At 33.7% G+C, this 27,082-nt stretch overlaps 2 protein-coding genes across 4 annotated transcripts in view; both read left to right on the top strand.

The window, feature by feature from the left end:
• Nucleotides 1–27,082, top strand: part of LOC143249378 (uncharacterized) — a 350,051-nt gene that overhangs the window by 151,455 nt on the left and 171,514 nt on the right. The gene's annotated exons all lie outside the window — the stretch shown is intronic.
• Nucleotides 171–27,082, top strand: LOC143249377 (AN1-type zinc finger protein 2A-like). Of its 2 annotated transcripts, XM_076499131.1 has the most exons (5): nucleotides 171–593; nucleotides 16,685–16,727; nucleotides 17,918–18,098; nucleotides 21,395–21,439; nucleotides 26,862–27,082. In XM_076499131.1, the coding sequence occupies exons 1-5, from the start codon at nucleotides 449–451 to the stop codon at nucleotides 26,979–26,981; spliced, it is 534 nt and encodes a 177-aa protein (XP_076355246.1). In that variant the 5' UTR covers nucleotides 171–448; the 3' UTR covers nucleotides 26,982–27,082. The 2 variants fall into 2 exon arrangements, with proteins under 2 accessions (XP_076355246.1, XP_076355247.1); XM_076499132.1 differs by lacking the exon at nucleotides 21,395–21,439.

Genomic DNA, 27,082 nt, shown 5'->3' on the forward strand with positions numbered 1-27,082 from the left:
AGATGAGAAAATTAAACAAGTCTGTTCAATAAAATGTTTAGGAGAAGAATGAAAATATTTCGAGTAGAAGATTTATTAAAAATATACTTATATTTTATTATTTTAAAGCAGCTTCGATATAGTTCTATAAGGTGACAGGACTGGCAACTACTAGTAAATAGCAAATGTGAATAAAGTGCTGCATCGATCTATTTAGACATCATCAGTATGTTCTTTCTAAATTTCGCTTGAAATAGTAATTTCAGTAGTTCGCATGCAGAATAAAACGTAAATAAGGTTACCAGATTTAATTTCTATTTTGAATTATAAAAATACGTGCCATTTCTATCAATTGCGAGCGTTATAAAGCGTATACAAACACTGAGTAGTATTGTCATTACGTCATAATACGTAATATACACTATGCAGTGATTTGTATTATTTACATGGTTTCATTTAGCGGTGATGTATGGTAAACGGAATAAGTTCGTTTGTGGAGTTTGACATTGAATTATTTTTTCAATGTTCGTTTAATCATTATTCGAATTTACATAAAATCATGGAGTTTCCTGATTTAGGTGAACAATGTACAGATCCAACATGTAATCAACTAGGTAATATTTTCTTTATAAATTGTATAAAAAAATGTTTCACTTAAAATATTTACGTTTGAAATGGTACTGTGCCATAAAGTGACTGATGACTCATTCATTTGATACTGATGATACTCGGTAATTGTAATGGTTATGTCCAACTCAAATACTATAAAATAGCAATGCTGCAGAGTAATTTCTTCCTGAAAATGTAATCAAGGTGTTACCAAATAATTGTTATTATCTTCTGTGTTATATGAAAAGCATTTCAAAATTCGACTTTTTATTGTCTAAAAAAAAATTCGCATCCAACTTCGTTAGTTTAAGCTGCTGTCATTAATTTGTTCAGCTGGTAAAATTAAACATTGTGTAATTTGTGATAATCGTAATAAAATTAGGCTATACTAATTTATACGATAAAATTTAAAGGCTAGAGATTATGAGAAGTAATACATATTTTTAAAGTTAAACATGGATAAAAATGCTAGGTGGATTTAAGCTGCTTATGAAATAATTTTAAAGTACGTCTGTGATAAAGGTTGTAGTGACTGAACGAGTAATATTGCGTGTCTCGTCTCATGTTACATTTATAATTATTTTTTTCCTAGCATGAAAGCCACAAATGTGCTTAATGTTTTCTACGTCTGTCAGTCATATGATAATCTATTTTGACAGTGAAGGAAGAAGCTGTGAGATTAAAAGTTAAGCATTTCATGAGAAAAAAAAAACTCGTCATTTCTCTGCCTTAGCAATGTAACACAAAAACCTATTTGTATACTTTTTCTAATTGAATTTTTATCATAAAACTATTTTTAATATTTATCCAAGAAGAATTTCTACAAAATATGAAATTTAAAATTTGTCTACAGTAAATGAAAATTCTTGTTCAAAAAACCATAAATTACCATTAGGTTAGTGAAATCTGATAAACAGAGTGACACTTAATATTTCAAGTTAAATTTTTAGAAGAAATCTGTTGTAAGAAGACATTTAGAAATTTATTAAGGTGATAGCACTTAATCACAGCTTTTTTACGTATGAGTATTTACAGGTCCTGCTATTACCATAAAAATGTTACAAAACAAATGATAAGCTAAATAAATAAGACACAAAGTATGTATAATTAAGCAATTATGCTTTAGTGCCTTGTAGTGAAGTACATTACAATAAGGAAGGGAAACTTTACTGATGTTTTTTTTTGTATGTGTGTAACACAGGTAATGCAAAGAAACAATAATAGTAATAACTTATTAAATAACATAAAATATTAAAAAGGTACTATACTGATTTGACAAAATGGTTTAATCTTCATTGCAATTATCCATTTTGATAGTTTTTGCAAATGAAGTTACACTAGTTCTGGCTGATTATATTTCACTTTATAGTATGTGTATTTGTAGTAATTAGTATAATTAGTATTTCCAATTAATATAATCATCAAAATAATGCTCTTTGATAAGATAACACAGTGATGTTTTCTTGTCTTATTAAAATTACTGAGTGGTTGATATTATATGACATTCAGAAAGCCTTTGGTGACATGCTTCACAATTGTGATATTAATTGTAAGTGGAGTTTTATGGGATTAGTGGGTAAAAAGTATGTAGAGAATTATTCATTTAATAGTAGAATATTATGTAATAAATTTTAGCAGAGGAGCTGCCAGAAGTCTTATGTAAGAAGTATAATTAATAATAATTAATTTTAATTACAAGTAACAGACAAGCCACAAAAAAACTTCTATTATTACTGTGCCTTAGGTCAGAAATTGGGTATCCTCTCTGTTAGTGGTGTTTCTAGTTTATATAAATGTAAGAAATAGTGGTGATGTATGTAAATAGAAATTTTTCTAATTTAGAAACTAAATGAACCACTGAAGGATGTGCTGTATGTTATTATATATAGTAACAATATGAATACCTTCTTATACAGGAATATTCTTATTTGCTGCATAATAATATTAAAATTCTAGGAAGAGCTGAATCTGTTGACAAAGCTTTTCTATCCAATAAACCTTGACTGCCCTGGTAAATGACCAGAATATAGAAAATGAATTGTAATGAGAAGTGCACTGTTATCCACTTGACCTATCACTGTTCTCATTGGATTTGTATTTGACATTCAATAATATATCTGGAAAATATAAGCTCATGTAAAGCTTACCACTGTAAATATATTGCAATAAGAGTTATAAAAACTTTTTGAAATGATTTAGTTTGTAATAATTCATGATGATTTCAAGCTTGATTACGTTGTTTTAGTTGTGTGAAACAGTTGATAGCAGGTTTACATTTATGAATGCTTTAATATTTGATAAAATTGAGCTTTTTCTATAATTATTTTTCTTTCTTAATTAAATGTTGGTAAATAAGTACTAATGTTATTTCACTCTATAGTTTACAATTGCATATTTGTATTATACTATTAATACGATAAATTTTGTTATTTATACTCTTATCTATTTGTTATTACATCTTGCATGACCAATGCTTTCCCTCTTGGTAACACGGTCTGTATGCCTCCTGTAATTCCTAGAAAATTAGCATGCTCCTATAAAAGTGCTTAAAAACCCTGGTAATATACAGATTCCTGAAAACTCGTGGAATTAATTTACAATTAAAAAAAACGTTCATTCATGTCACATATACCCAGGAAATTAATATTTTAAAAATTTTATGTTGTTAAATACATATGGGCATGCTAAAACCATTATAACTAAGGCTCTTACTTATAGTGTATAGTGCATGAGAAACATACTTAATTGATAGTTATCTGTATTATTCTCATTAACAATTCACTTGTGCACAATGCAGTTTTAACAACTGGCAATTCATGGGTTTGTTAAAACTTAACAAAGCATTGATTTATTATGCTCAATGCTTGACCAAACATGTAAAGCAAATTGAAGCTATGCCACAGGGAATGCACATTTAATACCTTTTTGGCTTGATAAAAACAGAATATGTGGACTGACTTGTATATGGCAGTGCAGTCAAACATGGTGCTGGTTGCAACATATGTAAGGTTTTTGACGTCTTGAATATGACGGAAACTGCAATTAAAAGCCACATGCAACAGTCTAAGCACATTGTGTTATTGTGTTAAGCACATTGTGTTATTTAAACAAATCCAACAAACAATGGTAATTTACAAATTTATGAGAAGAAACCTAGAAGAATTAAAACAAAAATCAGAATTTGGAAATACATAGAGAAATGTACAACAAATGCTGAAGTATATGCTGATAGAGCAGAAGCTATGGATAAGTTGAACTTTGTAACAAAGTCAAACAACTTGAAAAGAGTAGCCAGTGATCAAAAGAACACTTTACAGAGTCTAAATAATGACATTGAGTCTGAGTTAAAGCTTTTCAAAAAGAAAGTTTAAAGATACTGAAGCAGTTTATTGAACAGAAACATGTTAAAACATTTATTTGCATTAAAACACCCCTATTTGCATGTTATACTATGTAAGAATTAATGCACTTGATATATTCTGCAAGTAAAGTCATTTTTTTTTTTTATAATTATTCACTTGGTTGTTCCTGGAAATTTATTGATTTATTCATGGAAAAGTTCTGGGATTTTTTTTCAACTTGTGTTGGTACAGATCTTGTAGTAGGAACAGTGTATCAGTTTCTGTTTTGTTTTTACTTGATATTAAATGCTGACCACAAACATGATCATCTTTCTCAATTCAGATACAAATTTTTTCTCTTCACTGTTCCAAGTTATTCTGTTATGAGCATCCTTTCTCTAAGGAAAATCTGAGAATAAATTGTACTTTTCGTGTTAAATGTGTCTGTGTACCCATTAAAAAAATACAAGATTGCTCCATTTTTCAGAAACTTGTAAAAAACAAATTGAAACAGATTCAGAGGTGCAAGCATGAAGTGCACTTTGCTTAATATGTCAGTCAGTTATATCCCTCTAGTCTTCTATATAATGTCATGACATTTGCTCCTACATTTTTCCAGTGATCTGTCTGCTGATTGTTGTAAAATGAATATCAATATAGCAATAGGTATAAGCATTAGAAACCGAAATTAAGAGTTTTGGATACAATACAATACTTTTTCTCATTGATAGTTATTCATGTTTATTGCTGTCCTTTATATGCAAACTTTTTTTCACATGTCATAAGCTTTGAGCTCTCACATACTCCACAGTCAATGTGGTTCAGTGGTTCAACTATCATAATCGTAAATCACCACCTGTCAACCATCTACCAATAGGATTGTGACACACACACCTGATGTATATGACTCTCTCTATTTGCCCCTCAATGTGGATTCATGTATGTGGTGAGGGGACTTTCCAGAGAAGGTTTTGTACTTTCAGTTTATCTCCTCTGGGATCTAAACATCCACCTGCGTGTTTGCCATGTGTGCTGACCCATGAATGGGAGGAGAGGATCCTGGTAGTTGAAGGTTCCAACTCCAACTCACCACTTTGGCCTTGAATTTCTCTAGACAGGTGGTCTTGGGGTGGACCCCCCAAGATCAGTTGGCTTGTCCATTAGTGCCAGGAAAAACTGAGTGCCAGCATAGAACGTCCTCAGTAGGTGTAGTGAACATTATGTCTGATACTGGTGTTTGGGTATAGTGCTCATGAAACCCTGACGTCGCTGCAGTGACCTCATATGGCACTGTAGTGCATCCCTTCATAGGGCTTCATGGTGGGTGGGGTCAGTGGGCACTGAAATATTATTTTTATTATAGATACCCCTCAAAAAAAAATAAAGAAACATGAAAGCATAGAGAAAAATCTGACTACTAGCAAACAACCACACATTGATGACTCTGTACAGTCAAACTCATAACTTGAATCTGTCCTGCGATTTTTAATTATACATTCTTTAACTGAAAAACCCTTAGGGTAGATGTCTCCATTTTTCATTCAGAAGGGTTTGGAAGGGCTAGCTGGCTCTCGTAAATCAGTAAAAAAGCTACAGTCTGGGGACATTTTAGTGGAAACATTTTCATCACAACATTCCAAACTCCTCTTGAAATCAAAGGCCATTGGGAATATACCCATTCAGGTTATTCTTCATTCTACTTTGAATTCTTCCAGAGGAATTATAGTTGAGAGGGATTTAAAGACCATTCCAGAGTCGGAGATCCTTGCAGGTTTCACCGGCCGAGGTATTACAGCCTTGCGCCGAATTTTTACTCGTAGAGATGGGATTATGTAGCCAACAAATGTTCTGATATTAACATTTGCAACACTACGTCATCCTACCACAATCAAGGCAGGAAATCTGAATTGTAAGGTACAACCTTATATTCCTAACCCTGTTAGATGTTTTCATTGTCAACAATTTGGTTACTCGAAAACATCTTGCTGTGGTTCCTTAACATGTGCTTGTTGTGCTGGTAAAGATCATGATTCTTTTGAATGCCAACTGGAACTGCATTGTATTAACTGTAATGGTCCACATCCTTTCTATTTTACTTCTTGCCCTAAATGGGTGGAAGAGAAAGAAGTACAATGTCTCAAGACAGTTCATAATATTAATTATCCAGAGGCTTGGAAATTACTATTCCCAATTCCATCTCAGACTTATGCTACTGTAATCCATTCCACTACTACAGCAGGAGTTGAGACAGACCTTTCCATACCTCCTACAGAATCCTTAACAGCACATCTTAATTAATACCCTCTAAAGTCAACAAAGTTAATGAATCAGTTTCTTCTTCTCTCTCTGTCCCTACCACATCTTCCAGTCATTGCCCAACTTCGCCTTGTTTGAGTCCAGGTATTTCCATGGGGTCTTTCTCTCTTGACACCCCAAAAATTAAACAACCCATTTGTTCACGTTCTCAATCACTAGAATGTGTGTCTACAAACTCCAACCTGTCTACTAGATCCAGAGGAGGATCACAAGGGAGTGACTGACCCACATCCAGTAAAGAAAAAAGCATGGTCGCAAGTAAAAGATCTCCATGCCATATTCTCCTCCAAAATAAATAAACATGGCCATGCTAATCCAATGGAACTGTCAAGGTTTTCAATCAAATGTGAATGACATCAAGGATTTGATTGACTTTTATCATCCCAAATGCCTTTCTTTACAGGAAACATTTTTAAAACCTACTGATACAGTCACAAGTTGACAATATTCCTTATACCAAAATTACAGGTCATGTGTAGGACATAGGAGAGTAGTACTGCTGGTTGATCAACATGTGCCCACCTGGTCCTTGTCATTGAATACGCCATCAGATGCTGTAGCCACCCGTATCTCCTTGGGTTGTACCATCACTGTTTGTTCTCCATATCTTACCCCTGGAAAAATTTATCATCCCTTGGGCATTGATGCCTTCACTGAGCAACTGTCAACCCCCTTTTTAATTTTGAGGGATCTTAATGGGCATAATGCCCTCTGGGGTGGTGCTAGTATTGATGTAAGGGGTCGTACTATAGAGCATATGTTCCTGAACCACAACCTATCTCTCTTCAATACTGGCTCTTACACATATTTTCATGCACACAGTCAGTCATTTACTACTATAGATCTTTCTATCTGCTCCCCTCACTTTTTACTTGCTTTTCTTGGGAGGTTGACATCAATCCACGGGGTAGTGATCATTTTCTTATCATATTAAGAGAGATTGGCAGCAGTCAGTGCCACTTGACCTGTGTGCCTCAGTGGAAGTTGGACCAGGCCAACTGGCCCTCTTTCACTGTTGTCTTGGAACTATATCCTGCCATCATATGTGAATCATCGATAGATGATTGTGTAGCAGCAGTAACTAACTATATTGTCCAAGCAGTTGCTCAGTGCATCCCCAAAATCCTCGACTTCTTTCCCACAGCATCCCTGCCCTTGGTGGAATTCTGCTTATTCTATAACATGGAAAGCTCAGAAATGTGCTTAGGATAAATTTCATAAATATCCCATGCTTACAAACTGCATTGCATTTCAGCAAGCTCGTGCACAGGCTCAGTGAGTTAGACGTCAAAACCAGAAGGAATCTTGGATTAAATACACCTCCAGCATTTCTTCAACCACCAGTTCAAAAGTCATATGGGACAAGATCTGAAAGGTGAGTGGACAGTATACTTCTGCCCCTCTCTATCTTAATATTTAATGGGCATGAAGTTGCTGATGCTCAGAGCATTGCCAATACTTTTGTTGAATGTTTCTTTCATGTATCTAGCTCTTCAAACTCATCCCCTTCCTTCTTAGCTATTAAAACATGAGTTGAACATCTGCCTTTTTCCTTTTCAACTGATCGTCCTTATGACAACAATCGCCCTCTTACACTGGTGGAACTCAAAGTTGTGCTTCATTGGTCTGGTAATACACCAGTTGGACCTGTTGATATACAGTGAGATGCAATGCCATCTTTCTCTTGCCTCTCTTACTATTCTCCTGGCTGTCTTTAACTGGATATAGCAGGAGAATGTCTTTCCTGATGCTTGGCACCATGCTATTGTACTCCCTATTCTTAAACCTGGGAAGGATCCAAAATTCATTTGAATTACTGTCCCATTGCTTTGACAAGTTGTTTCAATAAGACCTTAGAGAGGATGATTAATGCTCATCTTGTTTGGTTTCTTGAATCAAACAACCTTCTCTCACCCACTCAGTGTGGATCCCTAAGACAACGCTCCATGATGGACCACTTAATTCACCTTGAAATATCAGTGAGGGAAGCTTTTTTGAAGCAACAACATCTTGTTTCTATTTTTTTTTATTTAGAGAAAGCTTATGATACAACATGAAGATATGGCATCTTGTGAGACCTTCATTTATACGGATTGTGTAGCAATTTGCCACTTTTTATTAAGCATTTTTTAATGAACTGCTGATTCCAGGTTTGTGAGGGCTCAACTTTACCGTTTTTTTCCCACAGGAACTTGGAGTCCCTCATGGCTGTGTTCTCTGAGTGTTATACTTTCATTATAAAGATTAATGTCATCAGTGAACAGATGCAAATGGTCTTTTTCTTGATGACTTTTACATCTCATGTCAGTCATCAAACATGAGGTTTATTGAGTGGCAACTGCAAACTGCAATCAATCATATATTTAAGTGAACCACAGCAAATTGTTTTCAACTTTCTCTCTCTAAAAAGGGGTGTTCATCTAGATCCAGAACTCCATATTGATGATGCTGCACTTCATGTCGTCCCTGAGGCAAAGTTCTTAGGTCTTATACTTGACTGTAAATTAAATTTTATTTCTCATATCAAGTAACTTTGTGTCAAATGTATAAGAGCACTGAACATCCTCCATGTCCTCTCTTCCACCTTGTGAGGAGTGGATTGATACTCCATGCTTAAAATTTATTGTGCCCTTATCTGATCCAAACTTCACTACGGGTCTATGGTTTATGGTTCTGCCAGCACTAAAAATACTGGATTTTATCCACCATCAGGGGCTCAGCTTTGCACTGAAGCCTCTTGTACTTCTTTAGTCCAAAGTTTGTATGCGAGTCCCATGCATCCCCTCTGTATATTTGCCATTTGCAACTGTCTTTTATGTATGCTTCCAAACTTTGCTCTTTACCACAGCATCCTACTTGGGATTATATTTTCCATCCTCAGTGGGCTACACTTCTCTATAATAGAAAATCTGCCATTGTTCTTTTTAGCCTTCGTATTCAGGCACAATCAGAAAAATTGGATCTATCTTTAAATAGCATAGCAGTATCAACAGTTCGGCCTCTTCCACTATGGCTAATTACTATCCCCAACTGTCACCTATCTTTGAGTCATCTGAGAAAGGCCGGTACTCTCGATTGGAAATATCACTCTTTATTTGCTGAACATCTTTTAAACGATCCATCTATTCCCATATATACAGCTGTCTCTTAGCCTCATTCCCTGGCATCATTCCATGTTAGTTACCATCCTATTCTTATCAATATCCAAAACAAACTGGCCCATCTCTCTGTATTATCTATCTTCCCTGTCTAGTTTTTTTGAATACCAGGTCATGTTGGTTATTGGGAATGAGCTAGCTGACAGAGCGGCTAATGTCCATCTGCTCTGGCTTTATCACCAACATTCCTGTTCCATACGTGGACTGTGGTCCTGTTATCAAAACCCAACTATACACCAGTTGGCAGTTGACCTGGAGTGAGCAGCAAAATAATAAGCTTTTTCAAATCAAGCCTTCTTTGGCCATCTTGTTTCTGTAAAGATCAAAGGGAGGAAGTTGTTTCGGCTAGGCTGTGCATTGGTCACAGTTTTTTAACTCACCACTTCCTTTTATCTGGAACTAATGCAGCAATGTGTGGTCTGTGTTGCACTCAGGTCACAATCATACATATGTTATTATTATGCCGGCGTTACAACCAAGAACAACAATGCCATTTTAAACATATTTTTAAGGTAGATTTGCCCTTGACATTAGCTAGTGTCATAGGTGATACTGGCTGCCTCGCTCATGTTTTTACATTTTTAAGAGCCATTGGGCTTTTTAACTTGAGGTTTTTATTGGATTATACACTGTTTTAACACAATTTCTTTTACTCATTTTAATTTTATTTTGACCCGAACCCAGGACTGGAAAAGCCAGCTTCAGGTGACTGACAGCAAGTTTGAACTAAATGTTTCAGTTTTCCTGGCAGGTCTTAATTTTACATATTTTATGTATTTTTACCTTCATTTCCATATACCATTATAGTATACTACATCTTGTTTGGCACAGATAGCCTAGTAGCTTTATGCCAATAAACATGAAATACCTACCTACTTCCCTCTCTGTTTGATTCTACTAAACTATTACTTCTGATTTAGCAGCGCTCATGTCAAGACATTTTTTGTGCTTTTCAGTCATATTCTTTTTTTAATCTTGGTGAATTAAAAATAATTTTTTTTTCAGTGTTGACTGAAATGTTTTGTAATATATTCCAAAGTGGAATTGTTATTCTCATTTTTCAAACATTGGGATAACTTTTTCTAATGTTTCATTTATTCATTCTGACACTGATATGTTTGGTTATTTATCTTTGACAATGAACTTGGAAGTCTAAGTTACCATTTCAGAGGTAACACAATGTATCATCGCACTTACACAAGCTACAGGTAGGGGAACTCGACTATGGAATTATTGACTATTATTCAACAAAAGATCTATCATTATACTAGTTTGTTTTTTTTCTCCTGAGCATGCCAAACCTGTTTGAGATGACAAGAAAGTTTACAGCCTTTTTCTTCTACCTGATTTGACATATCTTCTGATGATTTATTGCAGAGTCAGCTAGCTGTAATACAGTTTTTTGGACATGATTGTTTAGGTGTTTTTTATATCAACTTCTCCAATTTCTTATAATCCTCATGTTTTCTTGTCATATGATACCCCTCTTCTCAATATTTTGTATTTACCCTTCTCCAGATATTAGGATTCATGCATTGTTTTGAATCTTGGGTGTGTGCCTCACCCTCCATGAGATTCAAATAAGTTTTTTTTTTTAGGCCCCCATCAAACTGAATATACATTTCTTGATTCTCAACAGTTGGAATAAATTTTTCCTGTGTGTTTGTGTATCCTGTGCCAAATTCTCCTGTCTTCATGTTACCTGATCATCTCTCCTACAGTACTTGTCCACCATTCACTTGCTTTTGGAGGGGCTCCACTGAGATTTTGAGGGTTTTTCAAAGGATACCCTCTCCCTGATTGCCTCCACATTGCCACTTTTGTCTTTGACTCTTTTCCTATACACAGTTTTTCAGTTGTTGGGATCTTTTAGGGAGAGATGCTGTATTGTCTTAAGTTTGTTTACCATCTATATGTGACTTCTTTTCTCCAATGAAATTTTTTGGAAGAGATATTCCTGAAACTTAAGAAACCAATGTAGAATCAGTGAGACAGCAATGGACCCTTTTACCTTTGGTTGATTGTTTGTCTCATTATGAGCTTCATAATCCCTTATTAGTGTTTCTTGCCCCACTCCTTCCTAGCCTTTACTACTTCTTACCTCCAGGGTTCCCCCACTCCTCATATTATTCAATATACCTGAACAAGTTACCAATAGTACTGGTGTCTATCCTGTGGGTTCTGGTTCAGTGAAGGCTCACATGACTAATTTTGTTCCCCTGTGGCAAGATATCGCCATAGTTATTTGGGTTATTAGGGTATTATCTGAGGGACTTGTCATCCACTTCCTTTCCCCTCCTTTACTATCTTGGGTACCCATATCCTTCCTCTTGCCTCAGAATCCTACCCTAGTCAACATCTGCCTGAACTGATACAGAATTTTCTCTCCCAGAAAGCCATCAAACTTGTGCTTTACTCTTTTCCAGGTCTTTATTCAGATATTTGTGATACCCAAGAAAATCAAAGACTGATGACCTATGATCAGTCAGTTCCACCTTGGTCAGTTGTTGATTCTGCCTCACTTTATCAGGTGGGCTTTTCCAGGTCTATGGTTAGCCATAGTAGACATTTTGAATGCTTTATCTGTATATTCCTGTTTCTTTTCAGTTCAGGTACTGTTTTAATTTTGCTCGTCATTAGGTAATGTATCAATTTTGTGCCCTACCTTTTGGGCTTGTTTTGGCTACAGACGTCTTTTATTGACTCATCCAGGCTGTCCTTGTGTTTGAATTTTCACTTATCTCATGAAAAGTTTCTTTTTCCTCTTTGTCTATGGATATTATCATTCAGGTTTGTCATTGTTTCACATCCTCTGTATTATTCCATATATGTTCTTCTTTATCCAAATGTTGTGTTCTGCTTTCTCCCTTTTGTCTGGATTTGCACATATTCATGAACAGAGATGCCAACCATTATGATTTGAGTGTAATCATTACGATTTTGGTGTATACATTACGACATTTTGCTCATACAGACAAATATTACGACTTGTTGCAACTCCCAAATTATTATATATTATATAGGCCTATACAATAAATTGTTCTCCCAGTGCTTGAAAGGGGTGAAAAGAAAATTTGTAGTGAGATACAGATAAATTTTAATAATAAATAAAAGACACAGTTCAAATGGCTACTTGGGATAATCATGTTTGTGCTTGAAATAATAAAAAAATATTTGTATTTCTGACATCTACCAATAGTTTGAGTTACATCATCAGTGCTTGTCAGCCAATCAGTGCTCGCGTAGATGGGTATTTCTCGTTTTCTAAGCGGCATAGAAACATCAATGCGATTATTCAAAAGATGGAAAAAAGAGGCCTCATCAGATTGTCTTGTTTCTGGCAAATCTAAAAGGACTAAAACTGTGAATCAAAAATTTAGAAAAGAGTATAGTGCAAAATGTCTGGTCATTGCACCAAAAGTCAGTGACAGTCATGCATTTTGTACAGTTTGTCACATCAATTTTTCTGTGGCGCATGGCAGGATAAACGATTGTTTCAGACAAACAAAATTGGCATCTCACCAACAAAAGGCTGAGGCGAAGACAAAAACAATGCAAATAACGACATTTATGAGTAAGAATTGAGAATATGAAACCATAAATGTAAAAGTGATATTCACGCAATTCGTCATTGATCATAATTTACCCCTAGCTGTAGCCAATCATGCAGGACATCTATTCAGAAAAATGCTCCCAGACTTTGATATAGTGAAAAAAATAAGGCTGTGCTAGAACCAAAACTACAGTTATTATACAAATGTTGGGTTGTGAAGATGACAAAATGATTTCAAGCATACTTACTAACAGTGTTTACAGTTTAGCCACAGATGGATCTACAGACATGGATGACTCAAAACTGTATCCAGTGATTGTACGATATCTGTATGGGCTCTGTCTACAATCATTACGCTCAGTCATTTGAAGTACTTCTCACCTGGATGCATTTGATTTCTGGTTCTTCATCCACTTGCATTGGCTGTTAATGTATTCAGACAGAATTGGGCCAATAAATAACTTTATGTATCTTTCCATCTGTCTCTTTCCCAGGGTAATTTTGGTCTTTCACACCACTCTGTATCAAGTCCTTTTGATTGCTTGTTACTGGCTGGCCCAGTGTGGTTTGTGTGGCTGCTCCAGGTGCAGTACACTCCACTATTACCTATATCAGCCTTGGTCACTAACATTTCTTCCAGACCATTCATCTTCACAACTGGCTTTTTAACCAGTCTTTGATGAGATCTTGTTGGTCATTTTTAACATATTCCATACACTCTTTCTCTTGAATGTTTATCAATGTAAGTGGAACAATTACTGCTGTTGTTCTTTTGGTTGGAGATCTTTATCTGCTGCAACCCATTGTTTCTGTTTCTACAGATTTTCTCACTTGAACATGGACTTCTTTTTCCATAACCATAGGTTATCAAATTGCCTTTTCTCACACTTTTTGTTTTTCTTGATACAGTAAAGTTTTTATCTCTCCTACGCTTTTACTATTGTTGTGTTTCTTCTGGATTTGTTGACCTCTTCAGCCTGCATTCCTTCCAGATTAGGATGTCAATGAGGTTTTTCATTGTCTTATCCTACTTTCATTTCAACCACTGTCCTTGTCTTTGAATTTTCACTTATCTCACGAGACTTGTTTCTTTTTCCTCTTTGTGTGTGGATATTATCATTCAGATTTATCATTAATGTTTCACATCGTCTGTATTATTCCATATATGTTCTTCTTTATCCAAATCCATCTTTCTTCCCCAAACTTCAAAACTCATGAGGGTAATTTCTACTTCTCTCTAATTTTTCTTCCTTTCATTTCCCTCCTGTGTGTTTAATCTGATCCAAATGTACTACTGTGTCCTGTACGTGCTCTTTGTTATACTATCCACATGGCTTTTTTCTGTAGTGCCTGTTCCCACTTTTTCATTCTGTGGAAACTATCTTCTGTTTGTGCCCTTTCTCCCTCCACTTTTACCAGCTGGGTTCAGCTTTTGATTTAAATGGCTCATTCTTACTTGTATCCTTTTTGTTATTTATTCTAGGTGTCTTCTCACCAGGTTAAACACTATACCTTTACCCTGGTATCTCACCTCCATTATCCATTGGGGGGAAGTTCTTTAAAAGCCATGTAGGTCACACTACATACATTTCTCTCTCACTCTCTGCATCGGATAGCTGTTTCTCTCTCACTCAGTTGTCTCCTTCCACCTGTTGCCATTTCTTCATACTTTGGGGAGACTGGGATTGTGTTGCTTTTGAATATATATATTGTCTTTATCAGGAGCATGTTGTCCCCCTTTTTTTTATTAAGGCAAATCCATGCTGTAAAGCCATTATGACTTTACTGTTGTAATTTCCATGGTCACTAAATGTACACTGTTGAGATGAGTGTGTTTCACAAAGTTGCTCATAAGTTTTCCTTGCAATATATTTCTTTCATTAATATATCCATTCTAAACCTTACTAATTCATCAACTTCATTGCTATTCCTTAGGTTGAATAAATCAGATGTGGTCTGCTTTTCAAAATAGGGTTTTTGTAGTCACCCACTGCACTGTCTTTAGTATTGATGTTCCTCTTTTTTTACCACTTTCCTGTTCCAAAGCTGCCGGGGTGGTGTAACATGGAGTCATTTTCCTGGATGTGATTAATACATATGATGCAAAAAATACTATATCCATTCAGTTGAGAGTAGGGCAGTGGTGGTGTGCTGGTTTAGATGATATGTTCTCCAGTCTGACACACCATCTTTGAACAGATTTATTTGAGCAGATGTTGCATCTTTGGTGTAAACTGTTGAAATTGCATTTCATCCCTTTGATTGGGATTCCTCATCCTAATGTCATGTGGATGTTGGTTCCCAGTGGCTGGATTTTGGATTCAGAGCTGGACTGATTAACATTAGTTCTCTTGTATTAGAGGTGTCTCTGTTTCCTCACTCAGTTGGACTCATTCTTTGTTACTGTGTTGTGGATGAACATACAGGTTAATATGTCTCTTCCTCTTACACTATCTCCAGATGATTTTCATATACCAGGTGTGTTACTTACTGTGCAGGAGTGTTTTGCATCTGACTGGTTTTGAATGGAATATTTCACAATACAGGGACATTTGAATGTTGGATTCCCAGGTTGGTAAAACATTTTATCACTTTGCTGTAATGTCCCCTGCTCACAGGTCAGTGGTGTGATATCTCCCTCTGATCTGTTGAACTTAAGAAGAAAATGGTATGGTTCTCTTTTCCCCCCACCAGGTTCCTGGGTTTTAGATTGCGGCTGATTTATCAATGGTATAATCTTCATCCTACCCCTACATGAAACTAAGTTCCTGGTAGCTGGATTTTGGGTGCAGTTGATTTACCATGTAAAGTCTGTCATGCCTTAGCCAATCTACACCTTTGGATACACCCTTTTTACACACACCCACATTACTGTCATCAAAAGAGATTGAGATTCCAATATCAAGTCATTCAGATCTGAAATTAACTATTTTTCTCTCTATTTTGGATGTGTTCTTCCTATTTTATGTCTGTGTTTGTGACACCCATTTCCACACTGGATGTAGAGTATACCTGGTAGAAAAGTGGTATGGTTTTCTATGTCTGATCCTCTACTGCAAGAATCTCCCCTTTTTTGAGTGTTGTTTGGAAATTTTTGAAGGATGCTTCTTTCTTTTCCTTGCACCAGTTTCTACACTTTTTCATTGTAGGATTTTAGCTGTTTCCATGACAAGAGGTAATCTACCATATTGAAATCTACAATATTCCAATAAGTACTTACCTCTAGTCACACTTCCTACTATTTCTCCTCATTGAGAACTGGCACTTCCATTTTTTTGCTAAAACTATGTAATAGTTTGATAAAATCAAATTGAGGAGTCGTGTGTCAAAAGGGTATATCACACTCATATTGATGGAGGGTTGTCACATGATGATTTACATTTAAGGTGCAGTTGAACCACTGTTGACTCGAGGTCTGTGGAATCCAAAAACATTTTTTTCGTATGAAGGATAGCACTGAATGAGAGCAGCTAAATTTGTGAAATACATTTCCAGTATAGGAAAGTTATAACGTTTGCTGAAAGAGCTGTTTTACTGTTATATTTATTAATTTATGATATTATTTGATTTTTAATGAGATTAGTGTGGTTTATGCAGTTTGAATTCTCTTAAATTTTGTCTTGATACTTATATGGATGTGAAGTGCTATATTTAAGTTGGACTTAAAGAAAAAACATTGAATTGTGTCATATTTAAACGGAATGTTAACTTGTAAGGTTTCTTCCCAGATTTCCTGCCATTGAAGTGTGATGCATGTAGTAAAATATTTTGGTAAGTCTTATTAATTTTTTGTAAACATCATTATGCATTTGAAATTAATAATTTTGTTCTTTTTAATGAAATCAATGAGAAAGTTACATAAGGATAAATATGTAGTCTCAGAGTATGTTCAACTATATATATACACACGTGTATCAAAAAATGAATAGTTAATTACTGATCTATTGCACAGTAAGATAAGGTATACACACATATATTTATGTGTTGCTGACTTCAGAAATTACAATCTGATGAATCTGTGGTGTTTGTAAGTATGTTTACTTGATTGACTAAAATGTCCCGACACATAAATAGTGTAGAAATGGTTTAAACAATTAAAGATTAAAAATCAGTGAAAACTTATGAAATGTAAAAAGTCCAAGTCATAGGAATGCTTTACAAGTATGATATATATGGTAATTTCCTTGCACAATATATTACCATTCTTTAAGAAACTATTCTCAGTTACTAAGCACCTTTGATTTTAAAGAAGCAAAATCAAGAACAAGAAAAAGCCTGAAGAATAAAATATTCATAAAATGAACTCATTTATCCTGAAAATTAATAATTCCATTTTGTCAGTTGTTAACTTGCTGAGAAGGTTTTAAGTGTGTGCATAATGAGCCAATAAAGGAAGATTTTCTGCCCAACTAACTTACACCAGGAAGATTTAATTCAGAAATTCACAGAAAGGTAAGAAAGTAGTCAGGAGCCTTAAAAGTAATTAATGTTTTGTGAATAATGTATATCACATATAAATGTTGGTATATGGTTGTCTAGATTTGATCAGCTGTTGGCTAAGCTAGCATTAATAAAATGATTTTTCTGAAGCAAAAAAGTGAAGTAAATTAGATCTTTGTGTTAATATTTCAATTTCTTTTTATCATGGTTGCCTGTTTTTCAATGTACTAGCATAAGAATGAGGAATTAAAATAATCACCATGAGATACACACAAAATTGTGAATTAGTTAGTCCTCTGACCTTCTCTTTGATTTGAAAAATAATAAATACAGTATGTTTTGAAGGATATTTTTAAACACTTGTGTTCTTGTGATATTATTTATTTTGAAAAGTTTTATTTATTAATTTTTAACTAAACACAGCAGTTTTTGATGATAAACATTATTTCTGATAACAATAACATTAAGCTTTTCTATCCAAATTCCACTAATAAAAAACCATGGGTTATGTTATCTTTTAGTAAGGACCATTTACCTTATGGTCAGCATAATTGTGAAAAAGCTTACCAGAAGGATGTTCAAGTTCCTGTCTGTCCACTGTGTAATAAGCCAGTTTCAGTGAAACGTGGCGAGCCACCAGACATTACAGTTGGAGAACACATTGATAGGGACTGTTTGTCTGATCCTGCTGCTGAAAGAAAAGTTTGTACTTCTTGCTCTAAGTTTTATAAAATTTGTAGAACATAATGTTCTGCATTATAAAGGTGATGGAGCACTCATTTGTAGTGTGGGAGGGTTCAAGTTCATTTCCACATATGGTAGTATTAGTGGTTTACCTCTTTAACTTAGTTGTCAGAATGATTGCTTGGTGTGTAAAGAAGCTCAAGTTTAATCCTTGATTAGTCATACAAATAGGTTACCTCTTCTCACTCTTCCTACATAAATCTCTTGCCTACTGTGGCCAATGCAATGAAATCTACATTAGCAACACACATTATTTTATTAGCCATACTGCTTAAAGTATTAAACTTATGCTAGTAAGTGTATTGAAGCTGCTGAATGTAAATGTACTATATTTAGATACAATAGTAGTATAATAAAGCTGTAAATGTAAGAATGATAACTTTGAGGCATCTGTTATCATAGCAATCACATCATCAACATTTATAAAATAAATTATAAGAGATAACAAGTTTTGTCTTCAGAGAGTGTTTTTTTTTTACATATATAAGTTAATACAAGAAGAAGACTAAACAAACTAAATGATTACTAGTATGTAGCAATTTACTGGTAATAATTATCAATACTGTTTTACATAATTTATATGAACTATGATAGTGGACAATACTTTGCTACAGTATGTAATATTGTACTAATATGCATTAGTTTGTAAGAAATGAAAGCTTTGACAAAGTCTCGATGTAATCACGAATAATTGAACCTTAACAGTTCTTAAGTGATCATGTTCAAACTTCTTTTTCTGGATGTCTCGATCATTATCATTATTGTTCTTTTCTGGAACTGGCAGGAAAAGAAGGCTTATTTCTTCTGATTTTTGTATTCTTGGAGCCTGAGATGTTATGTTTATGAAACTTGGGTTTGACCAAAGTAAAGCTATTTCTAATTTGATAAAACTACTCCTTTGGAGTCTCAACAAAAATTCCTGTGTAAAAAATGGTATCCCCGACATTTCGCAGCCTCAATTTCGCTCCCAACTCTTGGCAGCCAACAATTTGACAGCCGATTTCATTGGCAGCAGACAATTTTGCACCTAGCCCTTGTGTTGAATATGAGTAGCCGATTGGCACCTGGCCCCGAGTCATGTAATAGAAACAGTTCTCCTGTTTTGAGGCGAGTGAAACATTCAGGCAGGATCATAGTTTCCAGGGGATCAGGCTGTCGTGGAATGTGCTGTTGTCTTAAGCGCATCCGCTGTATCATGTGCTGCAACAGCTGGCACAACTATGGTGGTGGTGTTAGCCAAAATGGTAACAGGTGTCTCCACTGTAGCACCTGCCTGTGTTTTAATTGCAGATACAAGTTCCAGTACAGATTTTCTCAGTCCATTAGGTGCGTGGCTGTGCTCCTTGAGGCGAGCTGTAACTGTATCATCTCGGACATGAATCCACGCTGGGCAGTGCAAAGTTCTGTAATTTTCACACATGTAGAAAGTTACCTGATTGTCCTTCTTGCTACCCTTATCGAATAAGTAAACATATCCATTGTTGCATGCATTTGGCTTTCCTCTGTTTGATGTTACATAAGTTACTGTGTTGTTCATGGTGTTACTAATTGTCTGTTTGAAACTGTTTTAAAATAAATCAATGAAAGTTCAACGAGAAGACTACGTGTTGAAGTTCTAACAGTAAATGCAGATATTTTATACGTTTTTGTTTCAGGTTTAATAGTGACGTCAATTTTCAAATGGATGTTAATTTGTTGTTAAGTTACATTATTAACATCATGAACAACACCATAACTTAATTATGTATTGCTTGGCTGGGTAATCATCTGCTACCAATTTTCCTGGGTGGGAAATTGTCCACTGCCAATGAGCTCAGCTGTTAAATTGTTGGTTGTTAAGAGCCGGGGGTGCGAAATTGGGGCTGCGAAATGTTATAGAACCATAAAAAATAGATAACCCTAGATTATTTTCCACCAACAATGCAGTATAAGCTTTCTCTGATGGGATAAAAGTACCTCTTTGGTGTCTCAAGAAAAAGTACCCTTGTAAAAAAAAAAGAAAGAAAAAAAGACAACCTTAAGCATATGCAGGATGCCTATTCTACATTGGCAATGCACTATAAACATAAAAGCAATTTGGAAATTAAACCACAAAAATATTAAAATGTATTGACAATTCATTAGGTGGTTTTAGTAATATATTTATGTGTGGGTAATTTTCTATTCTTGGGGAAGAGGGTAAATAACTTCAGATGAAAGTTAATTTATTCAACCTGGTGTTTTGGCTTGTGCCTTTTTTCAAGGGTCAATGAATGGCACAGGTACCAAACTGATTTTAAATTAGAGTAACCAAAAAAAAAATAGAAGTGCAACTCCTAAGAAAACAGTACATAGCATACTAAAAGTATTGTTAAATGGTTTAGAATAACTTGATCATGAAGTTAAAAAAATATTAAAAAATAAATAAATAAAAGAAAATACTTTAAAAAAACATTATAAGAACAAGGCATTGTACCTGTTAATGGAAGGTATCTGGATTTAATCAAAAGAGATTCCTTAAATTTTCGTTCAAGTAAATTGTCACAAGTCTAAACTTTTCATTTGACAAAATATCTCATTGACTGTACCGTTTGTCTCAATGTAATGTTCAGTGGTGTTTTCTTTGTTGTCAAGATTACTTTAAAAAGTAGTAATGAATTTCTATTCAGTTTTGTGGTTAATTAAAGGTGATTTAGATTTGCCAGATTGAACTTAGCTTTTCACATTTGCGAGTGTGGTGATTGGCTAACATGAGAAAAGGTTAATACATTTGAACATCTGTATTATTATAGGCTTAGTATATATCTGTGTGTGTGTGTGTGTGTATATATATATATATATACACACACACACACAGTATATTTCTTTTCATTCTATTTTTAATTGTTACAGAGAGCTGTATTACTCTCAAAATACATTGTTTTCCTTTTAACATTTTTAGTAATGCTTTTCTTTAGAAATTAATGCACACACACACGAGAGAGTATGTGAATGTTAATGGGTAGGTACTTTTAACATTAATATTTACTTCTGATCAAAGGAAGTTACTTACATACATCAGAACCAAAATACTAAAATTAGGTTTTTGGAAATTTGTTACAGATGTGATATTTTTGTTTTAAGATTTTAAGAAAAAGATGTGCTTTGTTTTAGCTTTTGTATTATCAGAGTTTTTAAACGATTATTATGAAAGTGAAATAATATGCTTGTGGTGTTACTTATCCAAGCAAATTTTAATAGAATTAAATTATGTTATCAATTTGTATTATTTTCAGATCTATACAAATAGGTGTTCTCTTAAAGGTTGTAAACAAAAGGAGGTAAGTAATGTGTGTTACTTTATGTACTTACAGAACATATGATGACAGTAAATGTTCTTTTGTAAACAACAAAACCAAAGTAACAGTGTCTGTAATATCAGAACACCCAGTGGCACAGCAGTATTTTTGCAGACTTACAAAGCTAGAATTCAGGTTTCAATGCCTATGGTGGGCAGAGCATGGGTAACCTATTGAGTAGCTTTGTGCTCAACTTCAAACAAATAATTATTAGATGACTTCTGAAGTTATCAAAGTACAACAGCTTTTATTTGCATTTATGAAGAAGTAACAAAATTAGCATAATGATTAGCATTAATTATTTTAAGTGCAAGATGTCAACAGCACTATAAATGAACTTGTGTTGTTACATTACATGAAACATAAAAATAAGTAATAAATATATGTTAGCATATTATTCCTTTATGAGATTTGAGAAGAAGAATAACTGACCTTTGAAGCAGCTAGCCTTGTAATATGGTTATGAAAAATTTATTTTGATAAAATATTTTTTGAAAATTATGGGAACTTTATAATGTTAACTTTATACATATATTTCATCAATTCTAATTTACAAATATCACTGATTTTAAGAACATTTGAAACCAAATAATGTGGTGATGCACAGTCCATTCTTGACCTAATGTTCATATTATGATTTTGCTGTGTTAAATATTGATTGGTGTATGTTGATAATAATATCTGAATGGCAGCTTGTAATTCCATTGTTAATTTAAGATTATAGAAAGCTATAGACCATCAGTAAAATTTCATACTTGCCATACTACCCCAACTTTAATGTAACACCAGTAGATTTTAACAATTTAGTACTAATCACATTTATATGCTGTTTTCCAATTTAATTTATTTTCAGTAATAGTTCTCCCAGGTATGTAACTATAGTTTATTTAGTAACAATGTTTTAATTTTTGTCTGAAAATGACTGTATTAGTATATTTAGTTTTATTAAAATTGATAGAAAGTTTATGTGCTAATTAATATCATTTATCTATAATAAATATTTCTGTTATAAGTTATTAAATAATTACCAGTCATTAATATGTAAGCATCATCACCATATAGTCTAATATTATAGAACTGTCATTTACTAATTAGTTTATAAAAGTAAGAAATGAAAAATAGTTTTAAGATTGATACTTTTGAAAGTCCATAAGTTATATGTAAGCTATCAAATTTAAAATATTAGTTGATGTGTATTTTCTTTTATTTAGATAAATTTTTAAAAAGTGACACCTTGTATACCATAATTATATATTTAACCAAGAAATGTTATTTTTTGCAGTATTTATAGTCTGTGCTTGGTCTAAAGTGGATGATTGTATTACTGAAGTTAAAATTTTTAAAAAATTCTTTGTTTATTTTGAAGCCCAAGTATTACATCTTCACAATTAGAAATTAACTGAATGTCTTGCATAATATTTAGTTTGAAACTTTTAAGTAATTCTTCCTTATAAATTAACAACTACATATATCTATACTATAATTAACATTATTATTAATTTTAGAGTCAGAAATAGCAATTATTTTAGGAAGGCATGGAACTTTATGGAATAGTTCTTTATTTGTAAATGTTTTCTGAAACTGTGTGTTAATAAAAAAAAGTCATTTTTTGAGGTACTTCAGCCACATTTTCAGTTTTGTAATACTCACTTGAAGTCTGATGTAGTGATCAAGATCATAACTGTCAAGCTTTGGTACATTCAGCAAACAAGGTAGATTAGTTAAATTATTGATATCTCTTACATCATTATCAGAATAACCTGAAACAGTAATATACTATCAACTCCATTTTCACTGAAGCATTGCTCATTAGAAGTAGTAAACCTCTTGAATCAATTTATAGAAAATAAATACAATTCAGGTGATATTATAGTAAATACAATTCTGGTCAACTTTGTTACAAACATTAAGAATATGGACAACTAATCAGTTAAGGTAAATCTTGTATCATATTCATCAGAATTTGCTATTTTTATCTAAACAAACAAGATTGTTAATATCCCACTTTTGTCATTTTAAAATTTTAACAGAACTCATCTATAGGTTGTTTATGTTCTGATTTTTTAATAAATGACACTGATAGTATAGTTTATGCTTGTTTGCATAAGGTTTTCATTTAAAAGTATTTTCTGATGAGCTGAGCTTCCCCATTGACACAGTGGTATGTCTGTAGACTTGTACTGCTAGAAACCAGGTTTTGATACAGATGGTGGGCAGAGCACAGATAGTCCTTTGTGTGGCTTTGTGCATGATAAAACAAACAATCAAACAAATGTGAAATGAATAGCCAAGTATATACACAGTTCAAGTTTGTTTTCTACCTTCCTAAAATGTTTGTTTTAGTATTACAGTTCCCAGATTTTACTGTAATAAATGGTTATACTGCCTGAGCTTAGGGAGTTGATGAACTGTATCAGAATTCCCTAGCATCAGTGTTACAGTGATATCTTGCAATTTTCATTCATATCCTCATTTTCAATGAGTAGTGCCCTGGAAAAGTTCAATTGGTCCATTCTTGCATAGGTTCAAGAGCATCAATTAGTCTAGTAGTTGAATTATCGTGGTTCTGGGGGAGTTTTGCTGTTTGCTTTATTGTGGTTTTCTCATCTTTCAGAGAATTACATTTTACAACCATGCATTTCTGGTTGTTAAACTGGTCAGCTAGAAATTCTCAATTCTTTGTATTTTATCAGTGTTGTATTTAAAAAAAATATTAGTTTTTGCTTTAGCATATTAATTAGTTTTTTATAGTATCAATAATACTATCAAGTAACTTTTTTCTTAATTTTTCTATATCTTGATAAATCTAGTATTTTCATCATTACCCTGAATTCTAGCCTCAACCATATTAACAGTTGGAGATATTTTGTTGTTATAGTACAAGATCCATCAAGCATACTTTAAAAAAAAACTTTGTTCATTCACCATCTATTTCATTACACTAAGGTCTTGAATAACAATAAGAATTTCTTTGTACTGTTAAGAAATATTACTGAATTTCCAGCTACTTCAAACTCCACTATCAAGAACAAACCCATGTTGGGTGCCACTTTAGCAGTTTCTGTTGTAGTTTTATTTCCTTGGTTTGGTTTTTACCCTGAGGCTATTTGCACACTGAGCAAGTCATTTACCAAGCAAGTTATAAGATTCCAAGTGGTTTAGTGATAGCTTTTCTTTGAGAAATTTACCTAAAAATAATTATTCAGTGAAACATCTTTCTCAGTAGCTGGGATTCAGTTAAGATATTTCTTTCGATACACCCTACTGAATTAACCCTTTCGGCACTGAATAAAAATTTTTAATGTTTGGCATGGTGCTGAATATATATTTTTGATACTTTAACTAATTATGGTATCAGTACTAAAAGCATGATATCTTGGCAATAACTCAACAAAAGTCCCTGAAATGTTCAGTGATTGTACCCAGTATTATATATGTTAAATCAATACATAAGAATAACAGGAATAAAGGAAGACACCATGATACACAACGAAGAAGTGCCATGTAAAGCACAATAATGTATTATAAATTGTATACAATTTGTGCAGCAGCCCGTCGATAGTCTTTATGGTTATGATGTATCTCATGGCATAGTAAAAAAAGCACATGGGGAGATTGCACTGTTTGCAGAAATAATCAGTCTGCTTTCTTTCCCATCCGGCTGTGTATTTATCACTGCAAACAGAACAATCATGTTTGTGTTTTTTGTCCTCATATTGTTTAATACTATGTCTTTCCACCAAGCGCTGACCTTTATCAGTACTTGGTCTTCCTTTTCGTTTGGCTTTGCTGACATATCCCTCCAGCAAATTTTGAATAATCTGCTCTCTGAATAGTCTTGGAGATACCAGGTTTTCACCGTTGCTCTTGCAGTCTGCACAATATATTATATATCCATTAACAAGAACTACCCTTGGTCAGTCAGTTTATGCAATAAGTTATATGACCCTAACTACACCATGTGTTTACCTAAAGCGGGGGCAGATTCCAGGCCACGAATGTCTTCATTAGCACTTTCGTCTGTTACAAGTAAGCTCTCATTATCTTCTGGCTTAAACTCTTTTATCACTCTCTTCATCGTTAAAAAATAATATTGATTACTTCTTTAGTGGTATAAGCTTTTTTTTTTGGCATTGTAACAATATTGTAAGTATCAACAGAATATGCAAGGAAGGCATCTTCTAAAACAATGAACAGTATGATCTACACAGGCTAGAAAACAGAAATCACGTTACCTCTGGTTTAAATACCTACTGGGAATCCCAAGTAAACAATAAATACACATGGTTCTAGCCTCAAGTGGGTCTACAGGCCTGTGTGATTATGATAATTAGCCACGAGGGTATGTTGTTTACATCGTATTGATGAAGATCACCTGCTGCACTGAGCCTTCAAGCCGACTGCAGTTGGCAACCTTGCAGAAAGTTTTAAAGGCTGTTTACTCTGTAAATGCCTGTGATAACCTAGAGTCCTACCAAACACTTTGCAACAAGAGTTGAGTGATTAGTGAAATTGAATAATCAGTAAATCATTGGACTCATTAATCATTTATTCTCACACAAGAATTGGATGGTTGAAATAATCAGAAATATTAAATTTGAGTAGATGTTTGTGAATCATTTCTTAATTAAGTTGAACAATAAGAAATAATGGCAATATTTTGATTATTTGGTTTCTTAGAACAGTTAAACAGGAATAAGTGGAAACTAATTTTAATTAGTTGATTATTTTTGTGACATTAACCAATTTAGTCATAATTTCAATTAACTTATTATTTTGTATGACCTTAATCTTTATAAGCAATACACATATCTAATGTATTGATTGAGTTAATGCCAATCTTAGACATTGAAGAGAAAACTTAAGTCATAGCAACTGGAAAGTTATTAGGAGGAACTTAGACTTCATTTAACTCTTCATCTATTGGACAAAATTTAATATATTCAATTAAAATGTTCTGTTTCCATTACCTTTTATACTTTTTGGATAAGTTACTGTGTTTGAGAAATTTTAAGAGAGAGACACCACACTGTTTTATTAAATTATAGACTTTTATTGTGGAATTTGAACCAACAATGCTACCTGACAAACAGGTGGTTTGACCGTGTTTGATTTATTTTAACTTTTTTTGTCTAGGATTTCCAAAGCTTTATTATTAATGAAACAGGTGTGTAGTAGAAAGACCAACTATCTTCAAGATTTCATGGAAAAATAAAAGCACAAAACCTGACTTGTGTAGTTTATAATTTTACAAGTGTTGAAGTTATATAAGGGTGTTATATATATTTCTTAAGTATTGTATAAACTCTAGCTTTGTTCTAAAACATTAATGTTTTTATCATTTCCTATGAGTTTTATAGTACTAATTTATGGCTTAATGTCTCAAAATATTTCTTTATTTCAGCTTATCCCAGTAATCTGTAGCCAGTGTAAGCAAAACTTTTGTTTAAAACATCGCCATCAAACAGATCATAAATGTGAAGGCTTTAAAAGGACTGGGCATATTATATCACCAACAGAGTAAGTTTAAGAAAATAAAAAAAAATGTTTATTGTTTAAGAACTATGTTTTCAATAGCCATGAACTGCAAAACATTAGCAGTAGTTTTTGTGTCCTTTGCTTATA

Source organism: Tachypleus tridentatus, chromosome 4 (genome assembly GCF_004210375.1).
Source record: "Tachypleus tridentatus isolate NWPU-2018 chromosome 4, ASM421037v1, whole genome shotgun sequence".
NCBI classification, from domain to species: Eukaryota; Metazoa; Arthropoda; class Merostomata; order Xiphosura; family Limulidae; genus Tachypleus; species Tachypleus tridentatus.